Raw genomic sequence first — 24,531 nt, forward strand, 5'->3', positions numbered from 1 at the left:
TTCCAACAACAAAGGACCGAAATACGAAGTAGCAAAGAAGCTAGAGATGCCACTAGAGATGCCCTGAAACAAAGACGGGATGATTTGAAAATTCTATCCCAGCCGATTGATCACCTACCTACAGGGTGACGAGTTAGAAATAGTCTTGGCGTTGAGAGAACAAATAAAAAACAAATATAAAAGTTAGGAATTTTTTTTTTGTAATCTTTTTTTTTTTTTTTGTAATTTTCTTTATTTAAAATTATTAAAAAAAATTAAATTTGTGTATTGGGTCTGCCCAGCCGGTCAGCCCACAAACCCATCAAACCCACGCCCCCCAAACCCCCGCCCACCAATCCGTGTGTTTTTGTGGGTTTCCCATGTCTGCCACCCCGTTCCACATGTCAACCAATACCCAACTCAAGTCCCAACCCCCGCCCCACCATACCACATGGTCTAAACTCCACGCGGAGAAAAATGAACATAGGGAACAGTTGGTTCTGTGATGGTGAGGTGTGATTGGGCCTTTTGGCGGTGACAACCTCATCTCCAAACAAAACACACGTAGTTTCATTTGAAGGGGATGGGCGGTGTAATGTTTTTACCCCGCCTTTCAGACGCCTTTTCCCTACTATGCATCTCAATTTTAAGTGGACTCAAAATTTTAGGCCAATGGTTTAAATATGATCCCACACTTAAATTTTTCATCATATACAACGTCTGGTAAAGCCAATCATCTCTAGATCAAGTGATGGAGGGCTTGCATTTCTCTTGAGAGATGCAGGTTCGACTCCCACTTGGTGTAGAGTGAGGCATTGGTGGGCAATGATAGGAGACCCAGGGAAACCTGGGTTGGATCCTTGAGCCAAACCGGTTTTACCGGTAATCTCACCGTCGTGCCTACGGACGGATGGGTTACTGGGTTTTCCCCGGAATTGGTGGTGGACTCGGGTTACTCTCGGAGTACTCCGTTTGTCCAGTGGGTGCCCCAAAAGTGCTCGGGATTGAGTTTGTTGGCTGTTAAAAAAAAACGTCTGGTCAATGGGATTATTTTAATTTGGTTTTTTTTTGTGAAAATGTGGGATAGTATTGATTAGTAATATTATTGACTAACGTATGACTAGACTTTTTATCTAGCAAACATACAATTTATGATGATACACAAAAGAAAACTAAAAAGTACATAACACAAGTGGGACTAGGGGCATGTTTGGCTAAGTTTTTTGAAATAATTTATTGACTTATTGGTTTTTTAAAAGTCATAAGCTTCAAAATGATATTTGGCAATGAGGGTGTATGTGAGGGGAAAAAACCAATAAGTCAATAAGTCACTCCATTCTGACTTTTCCAAAAAGCCAATAAATCACTAAGTTGTTTCAAAAAGCTTAGCCAAACATGCCCTAGGTGTAAGACATGGTTTTTAACTTTAAACGACAATTTTTACGCCCGATACGCTAGATAAAGTATGTAAGTATGTGACAATCCATTAAGCATGCATGCCTTACTATAATGATTGATAATCAAGACTACGGGGTGTGGCAGGGTCGTCTCCAAAAATGTTTGAAAATTTTTAGGCCCTTTGCGAATAGAAAATACGGGCCCTTAAATATAAATTTTTAAAAAGAATAAATATATCTATATAAAATGTAAATATATGAAAATAAATTAATATCAGTTGAATCAACACCAATCATTTAATGCAACCTGACAAAATTAGGCAATTAATGTCATTTGCGTTTAATAAATAGATAAGAAACTAAAAGAAAAACAAACTGAGGACACTGGGATTAGAACCCGTGTCTTCTTATTACTAAGTGACTTTCAAACCATCAAACCAAGTAGATGGTATTCATCTGATTCATTATGTATATATTCTAAATTTACAGTGTAAAACTAATAAAAAAATGGGCCCCCGATGGGTTTGGGCAGTGAGTCATCGCCCATCCCGCACACCCTTCGAGCCGGCCTTGGGGTGTGGAGGGGGGTAGTCCTCAAAGGAAGATCCGTTATGTAAGCGTACACGTAAGCGGGTGTGAGGATGGGCCTAAAGGGGATGGACCTAGGATGTGGAGGACGAGCCTAAATATATATTTATATATACGTGTATGCATGTATATATGTGTGTGTATAAAGAAGAAGAGAGAGAGGGGCCCGTCTTGGGCGTCGGAGGCAAGCCGGAGACAACGAGGACGAACCTAGGGGCGGTGTGTTGGGGCGTCGCCGGCCCTCACCAGCTCTAGGCCGCTCCCCATACCGAGCAGTCTAAGAAAATAACAAGAAGATTATACCTCTTTAAGACCATACGGTGTGGACGTGAAAAGCGGCGTGGAAGCCACAACCACGCATTGTGGTTGGCGTGGGGAAGGGGCGGGAGAAATTCCATCAGCGTGGGGCAATTGTGTGGGTGATGTGGAGACTCTTGATTTGTAGGTGTAGTTTATGTTTGTTTTCATTGGTCGATGTTTATTTTTTTGTTAATTTTTTTTCGTCTTCCATGCTATTTCTCACCCGTATTTTTTTCTCCAGACCACAATGCTAACTTGGTTAACACATGACGTTTCACGCCCATTCTTCCTGATCTCACACACCGTGTGTTCTAAGGCCATGGGGTATGGGGCTTGGGTTGGGGTAAAACGCCCAAGGCACCACCCCGGGTGGGCTTGGGTTGGGGCGTGGCCCCTTGGGGCTTGGCTTTCAAGCCGGGCGTGGGGCGGTATGGCCAAGCGAGCTGGCGGAATATCATTTGCTCACCCCGCCACGTCAGGCGGTCACAATTCAAATTTTGAATTTTAAAATTCAAACGGTCCCCCCATACCACCAAACCACCACCCCGATCTCCCAACAACCCTCTATATATTTGTAACTCCCACCCACTGGTCCCCCATCCCACGAACCGAAACCCCACCGGCTACTCATTCTCTTGAACCCGCTACCCCACTGGTCCCCCCCATCTCACGAACCCAACACCGCTATGGTATCGTGAACCCATGAAGAAGAAATGACACTCGTTACTAGCGTCGTCGACGCTATGAAGGGACGACCACCGGGCCAAACAAAATACTGGGTGGAAGCATTCGCGGCCTATCGACATAACGTCGGTAATGACCGCCACAACCTCAACGCATGCCAACATAAATGGCGCGAGCTACGGCCCAAACTCGACCGTTTCAAGGCTTACTACGAAGCGGTTCCGAGCGGCGAGTTGAGCCACGAGGACCGGGTGGCGGTGGCGAACATAGAGTTTCGAGGCAAGGAGCGAAAGACGTTCGACAAGATCGACATTTTTGAAATTTATTTAACGCTCTAGGTTTATTTTGTAATTTTATAAATTATGTAATTTTAAATTTTAATGAAGTTGTAGTTTTTTTTTTATAAATGTTGTGTGATTTTTTTTAAATTTTTTGTAATTTTTTTTTTATAATTTATGCCACCGGTGCACCCCAACCCAAGCCCAACCCATGCCCTGCCATACCCCACGGACACGTAACCAGGTGGTGAGGGAGCTCCAATTCCACATGTCACTAAATGTTCAACCCAAACTCCACCATACCCTATATTCTAAAGCTTTAAAGTTGGTGGGTTTCACACCATCAATAATGTATTAGAAAAAAGTCAGATCCAAGTAACCAACAAAAGGTCCAAACCCCTTATTCATTTCAAAATTTCAATTTGCGCGCCTCCCTCTTCCCCCTTTTACCACTAGCATTCAATCAGATCTCACTACCCTCTTCATCCTTCCAAAACCCTAACCCCCAATCTAACTCCAAATGGGTGCCGCTGAAAGCCGCCGACAAGAGTTAGAAATCTCCGACTCTGAATCCGATGAAGAACAACAACAACACTCCGAATCCGATGAAGATTACGAAGAAGTTAAAGACCACCAATCACCCATCAAAACCCCACCCAAGACCCCCTCTTCCGTTGACCAAATTGAAGCTAAATTAAAAGCCCTAAAACTCAAATACCAATCCAAGAACCAATCTGTCAAGAACCCCGTTAAGCTTTACATCTTTTCAGCTGCAAATACTGCCAATTCCAAATGGGTTGTTGTTGATAAGCTCACTTCGTATTCTTTCGTCAAAACGACGTCGAATGGGGGTGATGAAGATGATGACGATGAAGAGGAAGAAGATGGGGATGGGGATCTTTATTGGTTTTTGAAAGTCGGGTCGAAAGTTCGGTCAACGGTTGATCAGCAGCTGCAGTTGAAGCCAACTATGGATCAGTTACGGGTTGATTTTGTGTCGAATGGTGTTTACGCTATGAAGTTTTTTAGTATTGAAGATTACAAGGGGTTTATTGAGCAGTATGAGAAGTGTTTGTTTGAAAATACTTATGGGTTTGAGTGTAATGATGAGAATAAAGCGAAGGTTTACGGGAAAGATTTTGTAGCGTGGGCGAATCCGGAAGCTGCTGATGATTCAATGTGGGAGGATGCTGAGGATAGTTTTTCGAACAGTCCGGCTTTCAAGACTCCGGTTAGGGGAAACCATGATCTTCGAGAGGAGTTCGAAGAGGCTGCGAAAGGGGGCAGTATAAAAAGCTTGGCTTTAGGGGCATTGGACAACAGTTTCTTGGTAAGCGATTCGGGTATTCAAGTTGTTAAGAATTTTAGTCATGGGATTCATGGAAAAGGGGTTTATGTTAATTTTGATGATGCGATTAAAGGACACGTTGAATCGACTCCTAGGAAAGCGCTTTTGATGAAAGCGGAAACAAATATGTTGTTAATGAGTCCGATGACTAGTGGAAAACCGCACACTAGTGGGATTCATCAGTTTGATATAGAAACTGGGAAAGTTGTAACTGAATGGAAGTTTGCAAAAGATGGGACGGATATTACGATGAGGGATGTGACGAACGATAGCAAAGGAGCGCAAATGGATCCTTCCGGGTCGACTTTCTTGGGTTTGGATGATAATAGGCTTTGTAGGTGGGATATGCGTGACCGACACGGGATTGTTCAGAATCTTGCTGATGCAAACACCCCTGTGTTGAACTGGACACAAGGACATCAGTTCTCTAGAGGGACAAATTTTCAATGTTTTGCGACTACTGGTGATGGGTCAATTGTTGTTGGTTCTCTTGACGGGAAGATAAGGCTGTACTCTGTGAGCTCCATGAGACAAGCCAAGACTGCTTTTCCGGGCCTCGGGTCACCCATTACACATGTGGATGTTACTTATGATGGGAAGTGGATTTTGGGCACAACCGATACTTATTTGATCCTTATTTGCACGTTGTTTACCGATAAAGATGGGAAATCAAAGACGGGCTTTGCAGGACGTATGGGGAATAGAATCGCAGCTCCAAGGCTGTTGAAGTTGAATCCTCTTGATTCACATAGGGCTGGAATGTTTAACAAGTTCCGTGGGGCACAATTCTCTTGGGTATGTATCGGTTTCAGTTACTTTATTCCTATCAATTGCATATTGCTTCATGCTATAGCTTCTTACTAACATCTTACCATATACAATTATTATTTTTTTGGATTGATTTATGGGAATTTCGATGAATTGAAACAGGTCACTGAAGACGGGAAGCAAGAACGCCACCTGGTCGCCACTGTGGGGAAGTTCAGTGTCATTTGGAACTTTCAGCAGGTGAAGGACGGGTCCCACGAATGCTACAGAAATCAAGTCGGTCTGAAGAGTTGCTACTGCTACAAGATCGTCCCAAAAGACGATTCAATCGTTGAAAGCCGTTTTATGCATGAGAAATTTGCAGTGAGTGATTCACCTGAGGCCCCACTCGTCGTTGCTACTCCAATGAAAGTCAGTTCTTTCAGCATATCTAGCAGCAGACTTTCTTATGCTTAATTATTTCTAGTTTTTTTTTCTGAAAAACAATATGTACTTTTATCAACTTGATTGTATTTTTGTTGCTAGCAACAGGATTGTTGTAATGGAGTAATGGACTACTAATGGTTAAGATGAACTTGAAATGTTTGCTTATCATTTGAGGTTAATATAATTTATGTGTTGTTATTATCTTTTTTTAATTCTTTTATATAAATATGAATTAATGGTTAGAAGTATCTGGATAAGTTGTGTCTTTCCATCACACATATGTGGATAGTAGTGGGTCCCTTGTGGTTTTTATGCCTTCAGAGTTGTAACTGGTGGTTTGTTTGTTGATAAGGATTTAAAAAAAATGTACATTTCACTTGTTAGAAGCTCCCATATGCTAGCATGCCCTTGTTCTTCATCTACCATAGTAAAACACCGTGCCGGAAAAAGTACAAACAGAACAGCATTTGGTACAACCGGCATATCTAAATGGAGCAGGGGTGCACGACACATGAAAACCGCCATTCAAGCTCAGGAGCGGCCCACATGGCTTCCTGGGCTTGACCCGCCACCTCATCTTGATGGAACGTAAGCAGTAGCACTTGACACTAGCATTTGTAAAAAAAAAATCATGATTTTTTTTTTTAAAGTTTGTTTATTTCTTGTGAAGTCTTGCTGGAGATTTTGGATTTGACCCTCTTGGACTTGGAGAGGATCCAGCTAGCTTGAAGTGGTATGTGCAGGCTGAACTGGTTCATGCCCGTTTTGCTATGGCTGGAGTTGCTGGAATTCTTTTCACTGATGTCGGTTCATTTCTTATTCGAATCATTATTGTATATCTGCTAGAGGTGACAAAATGGGTGGGCATGGGTTAGACAGGTTGGGTAACGGGTCATTATTTTTTGCAGGTCAACACGGGTCTTTGTTTTGTCCCTTTTTTTTCTGATTATTGTTTAAGTAATTAATGTTTTAGTTATGATTAAAAACAATATCATCAATCCGAAGTTTCGAAAACCTCTTAATGTTTTAGACGACTTTCAACTCGTTAAACTATTTTTTTTTTTATTTGCCCGGTATTGTGATCTTACCCAATTTTAAACAAACAGGTTTCGGAAAGTGAGGTTCTTTATATATAAACAAAACATTTTTGTTGCAGTTGCTTCGTGTAACCGGAATTAGCGACCTACCAGTGTGGTATGAAGCAGGTGCAACTAAGTTCGATTTTGCCAGTACTAGAACTCTCTTCATTGTTCAACTACTATTGATGGGGTATTTCAAAGTTTAAATTTTTTGAAATTATCATATAAAGTGAATGATTATTCAGTTTTTAGTTTCGAAATTCACTTTGTGCAGGTTCGTTGAGACCAAAAGATACATGGATTTCACTAATCCGGGTTCTCAAGCCAAGGAAGGGTCTTTTTTCGGGTTAGAAGCTGCTCTAGAAGGTTTAGAACCTGGGTAAGAATCTTTATATCATTTGTATCTATAATGACATGTACTTGTACATTTCATCGACTTATATGATATATATAATCGATGATGCTTAACAGATATCCTGGTGGGCCTTTGCTAAATCCTCTTGGTCTTGCTAAAGACATAACAAATGCTCACGAGTGGAAGCTGAAGGAGATTAAAAATGGTGTTGTTTATGCCTTTTAACATTTTGAATAATTATGCGACAGTTATTTTAGTTATGTTTTGGGACTAACTGACTGGTTGTTATAGGCCGGCTTGCAATGGTGGCAATGCTTGGGATATTCGTGCAGGCTAATGTGACTCATGTGGGCCCTGTCGATAACCTAGTTAAGCACCTATCGGACCCGTGGCACGTAACCATCATTCAAACCCTCGCTGGCTCTGGTTCTTAGAGCAGCTTATTTGAATACTTGTGATTCTTGTAACAGGAAAATATTGTATTATAACCTAAATCAGTTCAATGTAATATAATCACATTCTTTGTGCATTGATCAAGTAAATTCGATTATAACACATAAACCATCTTAACTGTGGGTTCACCAACATCTTCATTTGATGATTAAGACTCACAAAACAGTCGATTCAGGTCACCGTTCTAAAAAGTTGGAGTAAACGACAAAAATGTATAAACAAATGGAACCATAAAAAGGAAAAATTGCACGCGATAGTACTAGACAAGTGAAGTGAAGTATAAGTATACAATACACAACTCAAACCTGGAATTTGTTACACAACAATAAAAATACAACTTATTGTGTTCCTCATTTATGACCAAATAGAATCACAATCAAAACCAACAGCATATGTTACACGTATAACATTACCGACACCTCTCAGTTCCATCATTTACCCTCGCTTATTCAACCCCGATTTCTTCCTTCTCAATAGCATAAAAATCCGAGGGAAAAACGACTTCTTCTTTTTCTTCAAACTCCTCACCTCGGGTGAAGATTCCGCCGTGTTGCTATTGCTGTTGTTATTGCTTTCAGGTAAAACCGTCTTCACAACAGGCCTCGGGTTCTGGTTTGACGAGCTAACGGGCTTCGTGTTAAAACTCTTCGCCGCTTCAAAACTTTCTCGTGGGCCCACCCCTAGTCCCGATTTCCGCCTTTGCTCGTTTTCCGCTCTCCACTTCCTCAAATCCTGTTCCACACCCAGCTTTCCTTCTTTTGCCTTTTCCGCTTTTTGTAACGCCGCATCATGTGCTTGCTTTCTTGCAGCCAGTTCCGACGTCACTTGCTCGAGCTTACTCAAGCTCTTCGATTCCGACTCTTTCGCTACGTCAATCAGTGAGATTGCTTCCGCCACACGTAGGTTTGCCGCTTCTTCCGCTTCATGGGCTTTCTTACTTAATTCATAGTATTCCTCCAAAGAAAGCGTAACTCCGGTTTCTGGTTCATTCGCAGTCCCGTGAAGTGCGTCAATGGCCGCCAGAGCTAACTTTTCCGAAGCTTTTGCCGCTTCGATTTCCTTTTGTGCCGCAAGTAATCGGCTTGCCATTGTACTCGCTCCCGCTTTCGCTTGTTCCAATGTTTCTTTCGCTTTGTTTAGCTCTTCACGCGCTTCTTGCGCCATTGATTTCGCTTGATCCGCCTCTTGCGCCGCCGTTTGTAACTGTTTTGGGAGCTCCACCATTTTTTCTCGGGCTTCCTTTTCTTTTGTTTGAACAAGCGCGATTTCCGATTTTGTTCGGTTTAGTTCGGCTTCAAGAGACGCAACCACCACCGCCGCCATCCCTTCTCGCTGCCTAATGGCGGCAAGTGCAGCTTTCTCTTTCTCTAACTCGGTTTTTAACGAACTTGCGGCCATTTTTAAATAATCGATCTCTTCTGTTGCTTTCGTAATGTTTTGTTTCACCTCTTCAACATTGTTCTTCGCTGATTGTATTTCATTATCAGGATTGTTAACATCTTCTTGACTCAACTTTGACTCCTTGTAAGCCGCTAATTCGGTTTTCAAGTCGTTAAGCAAAGCTGTAGCGGCATCGAGTTTCGATTTCCGATCTTCAACCGAGCCGATCTGGTGGTTGACCTTTTCAATTTCTTCTTGCGCTTGTTTCAACTCTCGCTCCCAGTTTAACGCATCTTGATCACGTGCCATTGCGGCTCCGATTCGATGTTCTTCAGCCTCTAAATGAGCAGCATGTGTTGACTCTAACGACTCTTTCGTCATCATGAGTTCGATAGTTAGGTTTTCCACCTTTTTCTCGACTTCTTTCGACGCAGATGCCGCTTCCCGAGCTTTTTTAACCGCTATATCCTTTTCGGAAACCAATACGTCATATTCTTTACGGAGATTTTCAAGCTCATTTTTCACGGTGGCCAGCTCGGAAACCGCAGCTGCGTGTCTCGCTTGCGCAACCTCCAGTTGTGCCTTGGCGGCAACGCTAGATTCGTCAGCGATCCCTTGCTCCATTTCTTCGACTCTTAGTTTGACTAACTCGGAGTCCTGTTTCGCTTCGTTTTCTTCGGTTTGTGCTCTCTCGAGGTTCAGTTTTAGTTCTTCTATGAGCCGTTTAGTGCTGTCTAACTCCTTTAATACTTGTTGTTTTGCTTCTTCGGCTGCTTCAGAATTTTTCTTCAGTAACGGGATCTCGTCGTTTGTTTTCTGAAGTTCTTGTTCTATATACTTGCGTTTCTGCATTGCCACGTAAAAAATATCTAAAATACCTTTCGAAATAAAATAAAACGTGGCGATTTTAGAGGTTGAAGAAGATTATACCTCAGAGGTTTGGGCTTTGTGGGCTTTCCAGTCAACAATGCCGCCGAACTTGGAAACGGCTTCTTTAACGGATTCAAAAGGTGAAGCGGTATCGATATCACCTATTCTTGAGCTCGTGTTCTTGGGACTAACCGTCTCAACACGATTGCCATTACTTTCAAGAGTAGCATCGTTTGGTTTTTGTGCAGATGTTTCTGATGGAATTGGTGATAACGCTGCTTCTTGAACAAGTAAGTTGCTTTTCGGACTATCGTCATCAGGTTTTGTTTTTACAGGTGTAGAGAGATCCTCGGAGGGAAGATTAGATGGTTTTGGGTCAATGGAGGTTTTTTGTTCGGTTTCAGGTTCATCAGTTACTGGCATTGGTGCACCTGAAACGGGTTTATCATCTGGTGAATTTGTAGAAGGTTCACCATTTGTAGTCGTACCCTCTCCAACAACTTTGGTTTCGTCCATTACAGAAAGATGAGATCTGAAAATTTTCATTCATCAGGCAAGCGTAACTTAGCCTTAAGTAAAAGAGATACAAGTTGATAACAGATAAAATTAACATAAATTAATACAACGAATAAAATCTTTCTTCACCTTCAACTTTCTTCATCCATCTTTCGTTTTACGACAACCAATATAGTACGAAGAGCATATAATAAACAAATGAATCTCCCAAAAGGAATATCTAGCAAGCATCTACATGCATATTGTTGAACACTAGGATTTAATCGGTGTAGCATAGTCAAAGTTCCTTAAAAGGACGAACCGGTTCATCATATTTTGCAGGGTTGCAAGCAAAGGGAAGCATTTGTAACTTGAGTTTTCCAGCAAGAAAGACATGAAAACAATTTTGTATGTGAATTGAGGGTTTTGACTTTCAGAATCGTTCTACGTCAATAAGTGATTATAAATTCAAGTATTTCAAAGGTCTACAATAATTATCTCCAACATATCATCATAATTCATATGAGAAACATAAAACAGATAAGGAAGAAATTATTCAAAAAGCAACCATCAATCAATCAACAAACAAGCGATAATCCAATTGAAAAGATAGTGAAAAGGAGAGACGACCTACCAGTAAACCCTCAAGATGCTTGATGCTCCCCAATTGGTCCCAATAAGTGGATTAAATCAACGATTAGAGCTTCAAAACAACTGTTTAACGAAAACCTAATAAGTTAAAAGGATGATAGTTAAATGAAAGTAAAGAGAAAGAGAAATTAAAGGAACATACGCGTGGAGCCTACCGAACAACGAATATGTCTATAAACAATCATCTATCCTGCTTCAATTCAATCTATGTTTTCTTCGAACAGCTGACGAACGATTGTAAAATAGATAGACAACAAGTGTGATGATTATGAAGACAACACAAACAGGTAATCAATCCGATATTTAGTTTTTTCAAAAGGGAATCCGATAATTAGTTATACAAGTTTTATTTTTATTTTTTAAAATTTTTGGATGGTGGAGAGCAAACAGCTGCTTTGTCTACACGTTGTGGAAAAGTCGCCGCCACATACCCATTTCCCACGCTCCCTCCCTCCCTCCCTCGTGCCAATATTTGGACTTTTTTCCTCATTTTGGTCATCCAATGTTTTTTACTTTTCAAACTAGCAATTTTTTTTCCTTCTTGCCAACGTATCTTTTTGCCCTTTGAGACTTATTTTTACCCTTGACAATTACCATAACTGCTAGCTTCGTTATGGGACGATAACCGGACCTCAGTTTCAATAGATCGGTTTATGGTATAGTTTTGGTTTATTTCGGTTAACTAACCAAGCTAGGTTTGAAATAAATGGACATGTAAAAAGAATGAGTGACATCGAAAGGGAATTGTACGAAGGTGATACTCGGGCTAGTAGAAACAAAGACGTACGTGTTACTCGTTCCTATGAGCACTTTCACTTAAGATGTATTAATTTCATATGTATTCTAATCTCTCAAGGTTTTTGATCACAACATTGACACATATAGTTTTATATACAAATATTCATCTCGAGGTAAGTGTGTCTTAAGTTTTTCGGTTCGGTTAACATATTAGTTGGTTAATCAAATAACCTTAACCATAACGTTTGGTTAATCTTTGCTACTGGTTAATTTGATTCGGGGTATCGGTTAACGGTTAAGATTTGCTCATCCTTATGCGTAGCGGTTTTTCGTAAAACAATAATATGTTAGAGAACTATCAAAGTTGTTACAACCATTGTACTATCTATTAAATAAATTGGTTAAGATAGTGAAGGTTTTGGCATATTTAAGATTCGTCTAAAAAAGCAGGGTATTTATAATCTTACATATTCATTATAGTACTATGTATACGTACTGGTTTTGAAATAAACACGATACATATATAAACTTGAAGTCTTTTATCTGATTTCTTATAGATTATTTTTTAATACTAAAACCATGGCTGCAAAAGTCGGTAGGCGCTCCCTAGTCGGTCGACCTGGGAGTTGAGAGTACCCGGTCTAGGCGGAGAGTACTCGGACATGTTAAATTATAAAGAAATTACTTTTTGGTGATTAAATATATGTCAAATAGCATAAATTTACTAATATTTATAACAAAATAGGTGAAATTGATATTCATTCTTTAATATGATGGGCATAGAAATTATGTTTTATTATTATTTAAGTCAAACTAGGCCCGAGTTGACCTGCTAGATCCAATTCTGGCCGAGTTTTCCCGCGTTTGACCGACTCTGAGTAATTAGGCGGATTCGAAGATAGTCGTCTCGGCAGCCTACCTTGTATCGACTACTCGGAGAGTACTCGGCCTCGAAAACCTTGTTTTACAACCATGACTAAAACCACACGGTATGGGTGTGGAAACACGGCGCTATTGCCAGTCCACGCCCACTAAATCACCCTGTGCCTCGTGTTCTGAACGGCGTTGTGTTTGAGGCTTGAGGATTTCCACCGGCGTGGAGGCAAATGTGTGGGTGAGGTGGAGGCTCTTGATTGGTGGGTGTAGTTTAGGTTTGTTTTGATTAGTTAATGTTTATTTTTTTTATTCTCTTCCACGCCATTTTTCCAACCGGTGCTTTTTTCTCCACGCCACCATGCTAACGTGGTTACCACATTTCGCTCCACACCCTTCCTTCAACCCTATCCACACCGTAAAATTTGATCAGTGAAATATAGTAATTGTTATTACTAAGTGGAAAAAATGTAGAAATTGGTTGAGAATTATTTTTTTAATAAATGAAACATTCAAGAAGTAAACATTTATAAAAACAATAAAAAAATTTACCCATATCATACACACCCTTGATTATCAAAAACAGTTTTACTTGACCAATATATAAGGAATCAGGTGTAGGGTGTTTTTAAAGATGAATAAATTTTAGAGATAAATATTATTTTTAGTTAAATTATGAGATAAAAAGTCTGTATTTATCTTGAAATTCGAAAGTCCTATTAAAAATGGATAGTAAGCTCAACTAACCCAATGTTTATGGGCTTTAAAAAATATATATATTAACTTTTAACCCTAACGAAAACCATTGTTCGTTCTCTCACGTGACGAACAAGAAATCGCTCTCAAAATCCTTAAACGAAACAACCCTAACAAAAATTTGTACGTGAATCGGATACTCCTAGCGCCATTCACCACCACATATTCCGGTCCCGGCTTCATTCTTGATCAGGTAACATTCTTATTCCCTGCTCTGCTTGTTTATTTACATCTTATTTAGAAGAAAAGTTACTGAATAATTACAAAAGAAACAAACGACAATCGTAGAATATGGTTTGGTATGTGTTTTAGGGCACCAAAGGTTATGATTACCACAATATAAATTACGTATACCCGTCTTTCAATCACAATGTGTGAGCGTTTCAAAAAATAAAGCACAATTCATTAGAAGTTATAATTCTATAATATGTATAAATATTATAGGAAATTGGATTTTAATAATTCCTACTTTAATCTATTGGCCGGGTTAATCCCAACTCAGGAAACGTTTACGATAATCCTGATTTTTAACTTATTTTTCTTCAGCGATCCCATACTAGCTAAAAATGAAAAAGTTAACCAAGATAGTTTTTACTGTTTATGTGGAACAAATAGTCAAAGTTTTGATGACGTGTACTGCTTATGTGACAAGTTTTGATGGCATGGACTGCCACATTGGCAGTCCATGTCAACAAAAAGTAACTGGGTTAACTTTCGGTTAGTATGGGATCGCTGAAGGAAAGAAAATATGTTCATAGTTGGGACTGTCAGTAAACATTTCCTCCTGAGTTGGGATTAATCCCGGACAATAGGTCAAAGTTATGATTATTAAAATCCAATTTTCTAATATTACATACATTATTGTTCATTTTAATAAGTTTCATGTAGAGAATTCACTCAAAGTAAGGGGTTGAATTCATAATGTTTTAACCATTTGGAGTCTAGACATGAACATGTATTAGGGTGAAGGGGGTGCTCACCTAATAGGTGAGTCCCCTCTCTTACGTCAAACCAATCCCCGTGTGCCACGTCAACTCCCCTCTTAAACTCCCCTAACACCCCCATTTGATGGCGCCACTCCCCTCTTAACTCCCCTTATTTTTTTATTCAAAAAAAAAAAAAAAAACAAATAAAAGCTTTGATTGGATGGAATTTGGCTGGCCCCACCACCTTTCCCCTCTCTCCTTCGGTGAGCCGCCACCCCCTTGTCTACCTCTCTCTTGTTCACCGAAGCAATGGCGCCGCCCCCCTAATCGGGATTTCCCCTCCCCGAACCCCTCCCCGAATTACGCCCCTTACACCCTTAGGATTAAGTGGAAGTGATTATGAACTTGTTTATTGCGAATTACGTCGTTAAATTATCGTTTTTATTGAATAAATTTGATTTCTGATTAGTGGTTGCTTCTTCAACAGTTGAAATAACTGAACTTTGATTATGAATATGTTATTGTTAACAGTGCTTTGTTAATGGCATCCGACCTACCAGACAACCATCGGAAAAAAAGAAAGATGCAAAAATATTCTACACCAAATAATGAAGTCACCCCCTTCCGGAAAGGTATTTTCTTGTGTAGTCAAAATGGTGTTTTTTGTTGCTTACAAGTCCTATGGTTCATAAATGGTTCGAGTCTGTTATGCGATATTTATTTCGGCATTAGTGTTTTAGGAACATCTGTTGATGCTTGTTAACCATGCTTAGTAATTTTTTTTTTTTTTAATAAAACAAACGATTGATATAATCAGAAAACTTGTTAAGTTACATCAAACAGAAGGTAGACGGGCTTAGTAATGGAGATAGGAATTAGGAAATATCAAATGTTTTAGTGTACCAGTAAATTACATATGCAAACTTGGCATGAAAGCGTTTGTAACAGATTATAGTTAGTTTAGACCATGTGTAATTACTAACTTCATGATTAGGGGCGCTAAACGGGTCGTGTTCGTGGGTTGACGGGTCCAACCCGACCCAAACCCAAAAATTTTAGATGAACCTTAACACGACCTGAATCCGAAAATCGTAAATGTATATAATACAATTACATTTATATTATAAAAACTTACATGTATTTTCTTACATGAATTTCTCTTTTTAAGTTATAATTATGGCATAAAATACACACTCAATTTAATTTATGGCATAAAAGATACTGTAAAAAAAATATAATACAATATAAATGGGTTATACTGGTCAACCCGCCAACCCGACTGGGTTGACATGAACCTGACCCGTTTAGCTAAACGGGTTTGCGGGGTTCAACCTGAAACTGACCTGAACTCGCTTAGACTAAGCCCAAACCCACAAATTTCGTGTTAGGTTTGTGAGTTTTTTCGGGTCGTGTCAGAAATTCACACCTCTATTCATGATTATTGCAGCGGCGTTCAAGTCCAGGGAGGATCACAGGAAGCAGATAGAACTGGAAGAAGCGCGTAAAGCCGGGCTTGCACCTGCGGAGGTTGATGAAGACGGAAACGAGATCAATCCACATATTCCTCGGTATATGTCATCTGCTCCTTGGTATCTTAATGCGGAAAGACCGAGTTTAAAACATCAACGGAAATGGAAACTTGATCCAAATAACAAAAACTGTTGGTACGATAGAGGAGCGAAAACATTTCAAGCTGACAAGTTCAGAAAGGGTGCATGTGAAAACTGTGGAGCCATTACACACACTAGCAAAACCTGCATGGAAAGACCCCGCAAGGCTGGAGCGAAATTGACCGGTAAAAATATAGCACCTGATGAGAAGATCGAGACTTTTGATCTCGATTATGATGGCAAAAGGGACCCGTGGAATGGGTATGATGCAGCGTCGTATGCTCATGTGATTGATCGATATGAAGCTCGAGATGAAGCGCGGAAAAAGTATTTAAAAGAGCAACAGTTGAAAAAGCTTGAAGAAAAGAACGATAGTGATGGTGAAGACGGTTTAAACGTAGATGAAGCGAAAGTTGATGAAAGCAAGCAGATGGATTTTGCTAAGGTCGAGAAACGTGTGCGTACTACTGGCGGTGGGTCCACAGGAACTGTAAGGAACCTCCGTATTCGAGAAGATATAGCTAAATACCTTGTTAATCTTGATGTGAATTCCGCTCATTATGACCCGAAAGCGCGATCCATGCGTGGGGATCCGCTGCCAGATATGGATCCGAATGAGAAGTTTTATGGTGGGGATAATCAAAATAGAATAAGCGGTGAAGCTTTGGAGTTTAAGCAGCTGAATGTACATGTTTGGGAAGTTTTTGACGAGGGGAATGATGTGCACATGCAAGCGGCTCCTTCACAAGCTGAATTGTTGAACAAAAGTTATAGGATTAATAAAGAAATGTTGAGATCGAAAGCGAAGGAGGCGATTTTGGAAAAGTATGGGAATGCGGCTGCTGAAGACGCGCTTCCAAGAGAGCTGTTATTGGGTCAGAGTGAGAGAGAAGTTGAGTATGATCGCGTTGGCAGGGTTATTTAGAAGGTGAATTGATCAGTTTATTACGAGTAGATGTTAAAATTATTTTGCTTACAGATCTTCATTTGTGTGTTGTTAGTCTGGTAAAATGGATTTTGATATAATTTGAGAATTTTCTTTGATTTGTGAAATGCATGTTTTATGGTTCAGTTTATCGCTTAAAATCTCAATGATTGCTAGTGATTTATGTAGGAGGACAAGAGGAGGAATAGAGAGGTGAACGGAAGCGCATATATAATGCTAACTGGAATGATGATCTGACAGCTGAAGATATGGAGACGTAACTTAATTTAAAACGACTATTTTACCTTTTTATTAGAAAAATAGATTTAATAACCTCAGTGCTCCCATTGTTTCTTTCTTAGTTTGATTAGATGTTAATAGTTAATTTGAGTCGATTGTATTAAGGTCACCTTGCACTTGCACAACTGTTATTGAAGGATGCTTAAGAGTACTCAGGGAGTAGTAGCTCAGGTAGTGCACTCGGGCTCAAAGTTTTTATCGGTAACACTGACGCCAACCTTTCGGCTTCAACATTTAGTTTGTGAGATCGGTTTCTACTACCCGATGAAGAATGTCGTTCTCAAACATGAAAATGGGTAAAAGTGAAATGCAGGCTTCTCCGACACCACCCCAAAGTGATTTAGGTATATGTAAAAATAAGGTGTAGCTATTTAATTGGTTCTTTCAAATTGGGTACTTTGGGTTTGGGTTGTGCCCCTAGTACCGCCACATTATAAAATCTCTAATAGGTTATGTTTGAATATAATTTTTGTTTAAAAGAAATATTATTAGTCATCGGGACTATTAAATTATTTAATTATAGTTTCGAATTTAGGAGTTTCCCTTTTTTATCTAGGTTTTTCTTTTAATTAACTTGTATTTTATTGGTACATTACTACATTTGATGGTAACTTTAAAACTCATTTGATGGTAATTATTGCACTTTAAAAGTAAAGATAATTAGCACTCAGTCGTGGCTGATGATTAACGAAAGATGATGATTGGATTACTTTTAAAAACCACGTTTATAGTAGTGTTATGCTTTACTTTAGTTAAAATGAATAACTAACAAAAGGCTTGTAGTAAGCGTGATCAAGGAGTATTGTAAAGGTGTTTCTTTAAATATGGTTGAGGATTCTAGGGTCTGTTTGGTATGTGGTAATGGAATGGACGAAGGAATTGAATGGACGAGGTAATGGAATGGACGAGGGAATGCAATGGATCATTACCATTTCATGTCTTGTTTGGTTACTATGTGTGAATGAAATGAATTATTATTGTGTATTGTTCGGTAGGCAGGAAAACGGAGTAATAAAATCAGCGGTGAGTGGTGGTGATGGTCGGTGGTAGTGACTGTGGGTGGTTATAGGTGGCGGTGGTGGGTGTCGACGGCGGCGATGGGTGGTGGTGGTGGCGGCGAGTGGCGGTGCGGCGGCGACGACGAGTGGTGCTGGCGGCAAGGTGGCCGTTGGTGGTGGTTGGCAGCAGAGGTGGCGGTTGGTGGCGGCGGCGGTTGGTGGTGGCGGTGGTGGTGGCGTCGACGATGATGGTGGGCGTTGGCGGTGAGTGGCGTTGGCGGTTGGTCGCAACTATGGGTGATAACGGTGGCGAGTGGGTGGCGGCGGCGTCGGTGGCTGTCGAGGTGAGGTGGTGGCGGGTGGCGGCGATGGCGTCGGTGTCGGTGGTAGGTGGTGATGGTGGTGGTGGTGGTGGGTTGTGGCGAATGTGGTGGGTTGTGGTGAATGGTGCAAGAGGGGATGGAATGGAAAAAAAAAACATGGGGATGGAAGGAATGATTTTGAGGGAATGAAATGCATTTTGGAATGGGTGATTCCATTCCATTGACCAACCAAACATCATTTTCTTCATTCCCTTGTAATCATTCATTCCATTCCATCTCTCATTCCTTCATACCAAACACTACCCTAGTCCTATAATTGACAAGTAGATTTAAAAATAAACTTAGTGAATGTTAAAATTAGCAATTAAAAAAGATAACAATAATAACATAAATTATCATATCTTTTAACAATTGCTATGAATAATACTAACTCCGTCCCATTAAAAGTGTCATATTTTGAATTTTCAAAGTTTTTATTTATAAACTTTAATCTTAAATAATTTTGTTTGTGTTAGATAATACTTGATGAAAATTATATGATTTGAGTGTGTTTTACAAGTGTTTTTATCGGGTTAATTTTCATCAAGTTATATATATAACACAAAAAATATATAATTAAAGTCAAAATTTATAAATAAAGACTTTGAAAATTCAAAATATGATACTTTTAATGGGACGAAAGGAGTACTAAAATTAATCAGAATACTAATTTAATATTCCTAGCTCACACATACATGCCTACTTTTTGACGATTTGAACATGAGAGTGGTATATGTTGATGGCCGTTTAAAACTATCGTTAAGCATTATCATGTGTAAAACATAAGAGGAAAATAGTTATTTCCACCAACTTAAAAGAAGTCGCACACCTTTTTCGTTTTTTAAGTAAATTGCTAAAACCGTCATGAGGTTTAGGCCTAATTGTCAGTTTCATCTAAAACATGTTTTTCGTGCTATATTGCCCTTCACGTTTAGCATTTTTTGCCATTTTCATCCAAATCTCTAACTGGGTTTGTTTTTTCTGTTAAGATGAGAAGCACACTTTTGTCTTTTAGCTAACGTACAACACATTAAAGCTTGGTACAAGCTGTTAATGCACACACATAATCACCACACCACCACCACCCCATCACCACCACACCACCACTCAGTCACCACCATCACCAGCCCACTAACACTGTCACCATCACAACCCCTCACCACCAGACCACCACTCAGTCACCACCCATCACCACCCCACCAACACCACACCATCACCACCGATCTAAGCCCAAATCCAACGCCACCACCGTAATCCCATTTTCACCACTACCTCTGCTTCCGGCCAACCACCGGTATCGGACTTCACCCCAACCTCTGCTTCCGGCCACCACCACCCATCACATGTGTTATATATTCTTGCTGATTAACTAGTTCCTGTATATGCAGATGGCATGCCATGAGTGCTACAAACCTGATACACTATTTGGCTCTCAGAAGCCTTGATGTTAACTAGACAAAAGATGACCTATCTTCAGTGCAACTTTTGAACTTGGAGACAATCAATTCATATGTAATTGCAAGCCTTTCTGCAGGAATTCCGATGTTAGAAAACCTGAAGTCCACTTCTTTAGATGGTAACGACAAAGGTATAACCAGTGACAAAAGTGAGTTCACAAGATGATTGACAAGGCAAATTCTAATCGGGACTTTGTCTTTGGTCCACCTCAAGATGAAAGAACTCATATCATGGTCACAGTTGGTAGAGAAGTCATATCCAATGAAACATTTATTAATGATGTTCTTAAAACAGGGGCCACGATCATTCGTATCAACTGTGCTCATGGTGATCCAAGTGTTTGGAGTGAGATCATCAGAAGAGTGAAGATGAACTCTCAGAGATGCTGTAGAAGCCATGCCGGATTCTCATGGATTTAGAGAGAGAGAGAGAGAGAGAGAGAATGGGGTAGGGGTGGGTATGGCAGGATTTATAATTAGTTTTTTATATTTTTTTATTTAAAAGTTAACAGAAAAAACAAACCCAGTTAGATGTTTGGATGAAAATAACAAAAAATGTCAAACGTAAAGGGCAATATGACACAAAAAACTTATTTTGGATGAAACTGACAAAGAGACCCAGATATCAGAGACGATTTTGATAATTTACTCTTTTTTACAAAATATACAATCTCCCCCTCCCTTAAGCCTTTCCATAACCTCTTGTTGCAATTGTTACCAGCCATCACTCATCACGAGACATTTCCAACTCCATGGCACATTTGAAGATCCAATTTGCAATCTATCACTCACTATCTCTCTCTACACTCTACACACATAGCCGAAGACCCATGAATTATTTTTTGAAGTACGGATGAGAGGTTCAATCATATTTTCAAGGGGTGTGGTTGAGTTTTTTTTTTACATATAAAATACACTATTTTTTCAAAAGGTGCGTCCGTCCCTACACACACATATGCTATCACCTTTTTCCATTTGTTCTTGAAAAGCAGCCATCGATGACCCTTACATTCCCACCACTGATTGCTATAACATATAACCCTCAAGCCATCATCTTCAACGCCGTAACTGAAGATCGTTATGGTAATCAAGATCATCCGAGTTACAAGTATGGGCCTCGGGCCAGTTTATGTTTATTTGTTTTATGTTTATTTAGTAATGGGTCAAACAATTGTTTATGTTATGTATATATTTGGGCCGTAGGCCACATGAACGGGTCGAACCAGTATGTAATGTCTAGTCCAGTAGTTAGCGGATAACACAAGGAGTTTGGGCCGGAAATTATGAAACGTCACGTCCCCTTATCAGCTAATAACCGCCGGGCGGTTATCTTGGAACAACACAACCGTTCACGAAACGGTGTGACTGGGAAACGACGTACCCCTTTGTTCCTATAAAACCGGCTGCCAAACTTCCTTGTATTCCGGTCAATTAAGTTTACGTTTGTAATCAGAACGTGGTTTACATTCAGTTATCATATTCAAAGTTCTAGTTTGTTCAAGTTTCATTCGGTTAGTTGTTTGTTTGCAAATCAGTTTCGTTTCAATTCATAATCATGAACTCGTGTGAATGTTGTGGGTTGTTCGTAAGTGATTGTGTTTGTGGTCACAAGTCCATTCGTTCCGATTGGTCCTGGGTTTCCGATGACGATGATACCAACATTGGTATCAGAGCCAAAGGTTTAACAGGAACCAGAAGGGATTGTGATCAAGAAGAAAACCGAATTCGTGGAAACAAAGGGAAATCGGTTATGACCGATTATGGTGAAGATGTGTTTGTTCGTAATGGAGAGTGCGGCCGGGCGGCGGAAGCGGATGAGTACGCGCAGGGGAAGCCAACCATGCGGACCGGGGTATCACCAATGAAAAAGTTTCCAAAGAAGGTATTCAGAGGGGGTTTCACGAAGAAGAACGGGAAGAAACCTAATGCACCAGTGGGTAGGCCAAGAAAACCGGGGGTTCGGTGTTTCAAGTGCAAGAAGTTTGGCCACATAGCGTCAATTTGCCCTAGTAAGTATATTATATTATCACCATTACCAGTCGAGAATGATTATATCGTAAAGGATACTTGCGGGGGTAAATGGGATTCAATCTGGGTTGTGGATCCCACGTTTAAGACGCACATGACGGGAAACCGTAATTTGTTCAAGTGTTTTAAAAGACACTTCGGGGTTGTAACGAATGAAAGCAAGAAAGACGTTTCGCTTGTTCATGGAATTGGTGAAGTAAGGGTGCCGGTGGACGGCAAGGATAAGACAATCCCGTGTGTTAGTTACGCACCAAAACTTGACAGGAATGTTCTAAGTTTGGAACAACTCCTGTTTCAAGGGATTGAGACGGTTACTATGGGTGAGAAGTGCGTATTGAAGAAGATGTTCGGTTGTCGATCAAAGGGTTTCGACATATACGAAGACAAGTCGGAAACCGACTTGGAACAAGATTATCTTAACGCTTTTTACGATAATCTTGGGGTCGATAATGGGTACAAGAAAGAGAAAGAAGAGTTTCAAGAGTGTCTGGGGGATTATTATGAACGAGAATTCGAGAAGTCGAAAAATAAAAAGAAAGTGTATGACGAACGACCAAGCGCTAGGAAGGTTGTGTACTCGAAGAAAGCAAAGAAGGCTTTAATGATCTACATCGAAGGCGAGAAGGATAATCCACGCCAATCAAGGAAAATGCTTCGGGAACGGGCAATAACTCTCTCTCAACTCGAGGAGGACGTTGTTGAAAGGGGGTTAATCATGGAAAGTTGCGTTGAACCAGGGGATCTTATCACACTACACGAAGAAATCAAGAAGCACCCAAGATTCTTCGACGCACCGTTTGAAGAAATCTTAGTTTGGTTTATCACGAACTTTCTAGGGATTGTTTGTGAGAAGGCGATGCCGCCGGAGTTAATTGATGGACGTGATGTTAGCCTCATACTACTACACCGCATCGTGAAGCACAACGGTGGGTTTGATGAGATAATGGCGAAAGACAAGTGGGGCGAGATATCGGTGAAGTATGGCTATGAAGCGGACGACGCTTACGAGATGAAGGTCGCCTTCATTTATTATCTAGAGTTGGTCGAATGGTATTTTGATTACATCAAGAAGGAGCGTGCAAGAGAGAAAGTTGGCATGGCCGAAAGCTCTAGCAATTGCGGATGGATCGATGATTCAAGCGACGATGACATGGTGGTCAAAATCGAGGTCACCAAAGGTTGCAAGGAGTGATCGTAATCGAAGAGCTCGGATGTTCTTGCTTAAGGGGGAGAATGAAGATCGTTATGGTAATCAAGATCATCCGAGTTACAAGTATGGGCCTCGGGCCAGTTTATGTTTATTTGTTTTATGTTTATTTAGTAATGGGTCAAACAATTGTTTATGTTATGTATATATTTGGGCCGTAGGCCACATGAACGGGTCGAACCAGTATGTAATGTCTAGTCCAGTAGTTAGCGGATAACACAAGGAGTTTGGGCCGGAAATTATGAAACGTCACGTCCCCTTATCAGCTAATAACCGCCGGGCGGTTATCTTGGAACAACACAACCGTTCACGAAACGGTGTGACTGGGAAACGACGTACCCCTTTGTTCCTATAAAACCGGTTGCCAAACTTCCTTGTATTCCGGTCAGTTAAGTTTACGTTTGTAATCAGAACGTGGTTTACATTCAGTTATCATATTCAAAGTTCTAGTTTGTTCAAGTTTCATTCGGTTAGTTGTTTGTTTGCAAATCAGTTTCGTTTCAATTCATAATCATGAACTCGTGTGAATGTTGTGGGTTGTTCGTAAGTGATTGTGTTTGTGGTCACAAGTCCATTCGTTCCGATTGGTCCTGGGTTTCCGATGACGATGATACCAACAGTAACCACAATCATATTGACACACTCCACCTTAGTTAAAAATCACCTACAAAATTCGCCATCCTCACCTCCCCGTCAAACAACTAGATATCAATCCCTAGCCTACAAATATCAATGTTGGTGCAACCCTCATACAAATCGAAACCTACATTACACAATTTTAACGCACTTCATTACCAAACTAGAACCTTTAATTCACCCACAACCTTAAGAGAAAACACAGAGCCTTTCAAACCCATTTACAACGTATTTGCGTTTATTTTTAAGGTGGATGTATAGATTAATTATAGCGTACATATCAATAAGTGACGGAGAATGGGCAATGACTAGTGCTTGCCATTGTGGATGAGGAAAAATAGTAAGCGCCTAAGCAACGTTATAATGTTCTTGTGTTGCGACTTGCGAGAAGAGAGAAGAAACTCATACATATTGTGTGTTCGGTTTCAAAACATAACCTGTTTTGAATTCCTAGTCCATGTAAATCGAGCATTTTATAAGCTTCATGTGTTGATTATTGCCGGAGAAAATGATTTTTTTTTTCTTCGGTGGTCGGAATATCGTTGGGGAAAACGAGTTGAAGAAAATAGGGTGTAAACGTGTCAGTGGAGATAAAGCACGTGCTGTACAACCGAAGTTTATTATATTAGTTTGGGCAAGATTACGCAAATGCCCTTTGGTTTCA

General features: G+C 40.2%; 4 protein-coding genes across 7 annotated transcripts; 3 read left to right on the forward strand and 1 right to left on the reverse strand.

The window, feature by feature from the left end:
- The first annotated feature begins 3,600 nt into the window (after positions 1-3,600).
- LOC110879434 (protein CYPRO4) lies at positions 3,601-5,936 on the forward strand. The gene is made up of 2 exons (XM_022127895.2): positions 3,601-5,369; positions 5,505-5,936. The coding sequence occupies exons 1-2, from the start codon at positions 3,747-3,749 to the stop codon at positions 5,796-5,798; spliced, it is 1,917 nt and encodes a 638-aa protein (XP_021983587.1). The 5' UTR covers positions 3,601-3,746; the 3' UTR covers positions 5,799-5,936.
- Positions 5,937-6,024: 88 nt separating this feature from the next.
- LOC110879436 (photosystem I chlorophyll a/b-binding protein 5, chloroplastic) lies at positions 6,025-7,757 on the forward strand. The gene is made up of 6 exons (XM_022127898.2): positions 6,025-6,356; positions 6,439-6,571; positions 6,925-7,037; positions 7,122-7,226; positions 7,319-7,407; positions 7,494-7,757. Exons 1-6 carry the CDS (start codon positions 6,133-6,135, stop codon positions 7,634-7,636), a joined length of 807 nt encoding a protein of 268 aa, XP_021983590.1. The 5' UTR covers positions 6,025-6,132; the 3' UTR covers positions 7,637-7,757.
- A 131-nt stretch (positions 7,758-7,888) lies between these two features.
- LOC110879433 (protein WEAK CHLOROPLAST MOVEMENT UNDER BLUE LIGHT 1) lies at positions 7,889-11,513 on the reverse strand. Of its 3 annotated transcripts, none has more exons than XM_022127892.2 (4): positions 11,194-11,513; positions 11,035-11,114; positions 9,966-10,437; positions 7,889-9,881 (listed from the first exon to the last, which is right to left on the reverse strand). In XM_022127892.2, the coding sequence occupies exons 3-4, from the start codon at positions 10,419-10,421 to the stop codon at positions 8,091-8,093; spliced, it is 2,247 nt and encodes a 748-aa protein (XP_021983584.1). In that variant the 5' UTR covers positions 10,422-10,437; positions 11,035-11,114; positions 11,194-11,513; the 3' UTR covers positions 7,889-8,090. The 3 variants fall into 3 exon arrangements, with proteins under 3 accessions (XP_021983584.1, XP_021983585.1, XP_021983586.1); XM_022127893.2 differs by having other exon boundaries at positions 11,207-11,493; XM_022127894.2 differs by having other exon boundaries at positions 11,035-11,129; positions 11,207-11,389.
- A 1,839-nt stretch (positions 11,514-13,352) lies between these two features.
- On the forward strand, positions 13,353-17,330 carry LOC110879435 (pre-mRNA-splicing factor SLU7-A). 2 transcript variants are annotated; one of them, XM_022127896.2, is made up of 4 exons: positions 13,353-13,611; positions 14,876-14,976; positions 15,792-16,882; positions 17,069-17,330. In XM_022127896.2, the coding sequence occupies exons 2-3, from the start codon at positions 14,886-14,888 to the stop codon at positions 16,877-16,879; spliced, it is 1,179 nt and encodes a 392-aa protein (XP_021983588.1). In that variant the 5' UTR covers positions 13,353-13,611; positions 14,876-14,885; the 3' UTR covers positions 16,880-16,882; positions 17,069-17,330. The 2 variants fall into 2 exon arrangements, with proteins under 2 accessions (XP_021983588.1, XP_035833718.1); XM_035977825.1 differs by lacking the exon at positions 17,069-17,330 and having other exon boundaries at positions 15,792-17,007.
- Positions 17,331-24,531: the final 7,201 nt, after the last annotated feature.

This window comes from Helianthus annuus, chromosome 9 (genome assembly GCF_002127325.2).
Source record: "Helianthus annuus cultivar XRQ/B chromosome 9, HanXRQr2.0-SUNRISE, whole genome shotgun sequence".
Taxonomy (NCBI): Eukaryota; Viridiplantae; Streptophyta; class Magnoliopsida; order Asterales; family Asteraceae; genus Helianthus; species Helianthus annuus.

Bases quoted from the DNA above. Each gene is read 5' to 3' on its own strand.
- LOC110879434 (XM_022127895.2), top strand. From the start codon at position 3,747: ATGGGTGCCGCTGAAAGCCGCCGACAAGAGTTAGAAATCTCCGACTCT. The intron at 5,370-5,504 runs GTATGTATCGGT...GAATTGAAACAG, and splicing joins GTGGGGCACAATTCTCTTGG to GTCACTGAAGACGGGAAGCA.
- LOC110879436 (XM_022127898.2), top strand. From the start codon at position 6,133: ATGTACATTTCACTTGTTAGAAGCTCCCATATGCTAGCATGCCCTTGT. The intron at 7,038-7,121 runs GTATTTCAAAGT...CACTTTGTGCAG, and splicing joins GTTCAACTACTATTGATGGG to GTTCGTTGAGACCAAAAGAT. The intron at 7,227-7,318 runs GTAAGAATCTTT...GATGCTTAACAG, and splicing joins CTAGAAGGTTTAGAACCTGG to ATATCCTGGTGGGCCTTTGC.
- LOC110879433 (XM_022127892.2), bottom strand. From the start codon at position 10,421: ATGGACGAAACCAAAGTTGTTGGAGAGGGTACGACTACAAATGGTGAA. The intron at 9,882-9,965 runs GTATAATCTTCT...GTGGCAATGCAG, and splicing joins ACAAAGCCCAAACCTCTGAG to AAACGCAAGTATATAGAACA.
- LOC110879435 (XM_022127896.2), top strand. From the start codon at position 14,886: ATGGCATCCGACCTACCAGACAACCATCGGAAAAAAAGAAAGATGCAA. The intron at 14,977-15,791 runs GTATTTTCTTGT...TGATTATTGCAG, and splicing joins AGTCACCCCCTTCCGGAAAG to CGGCGTTCAAGTCCAGGGAG.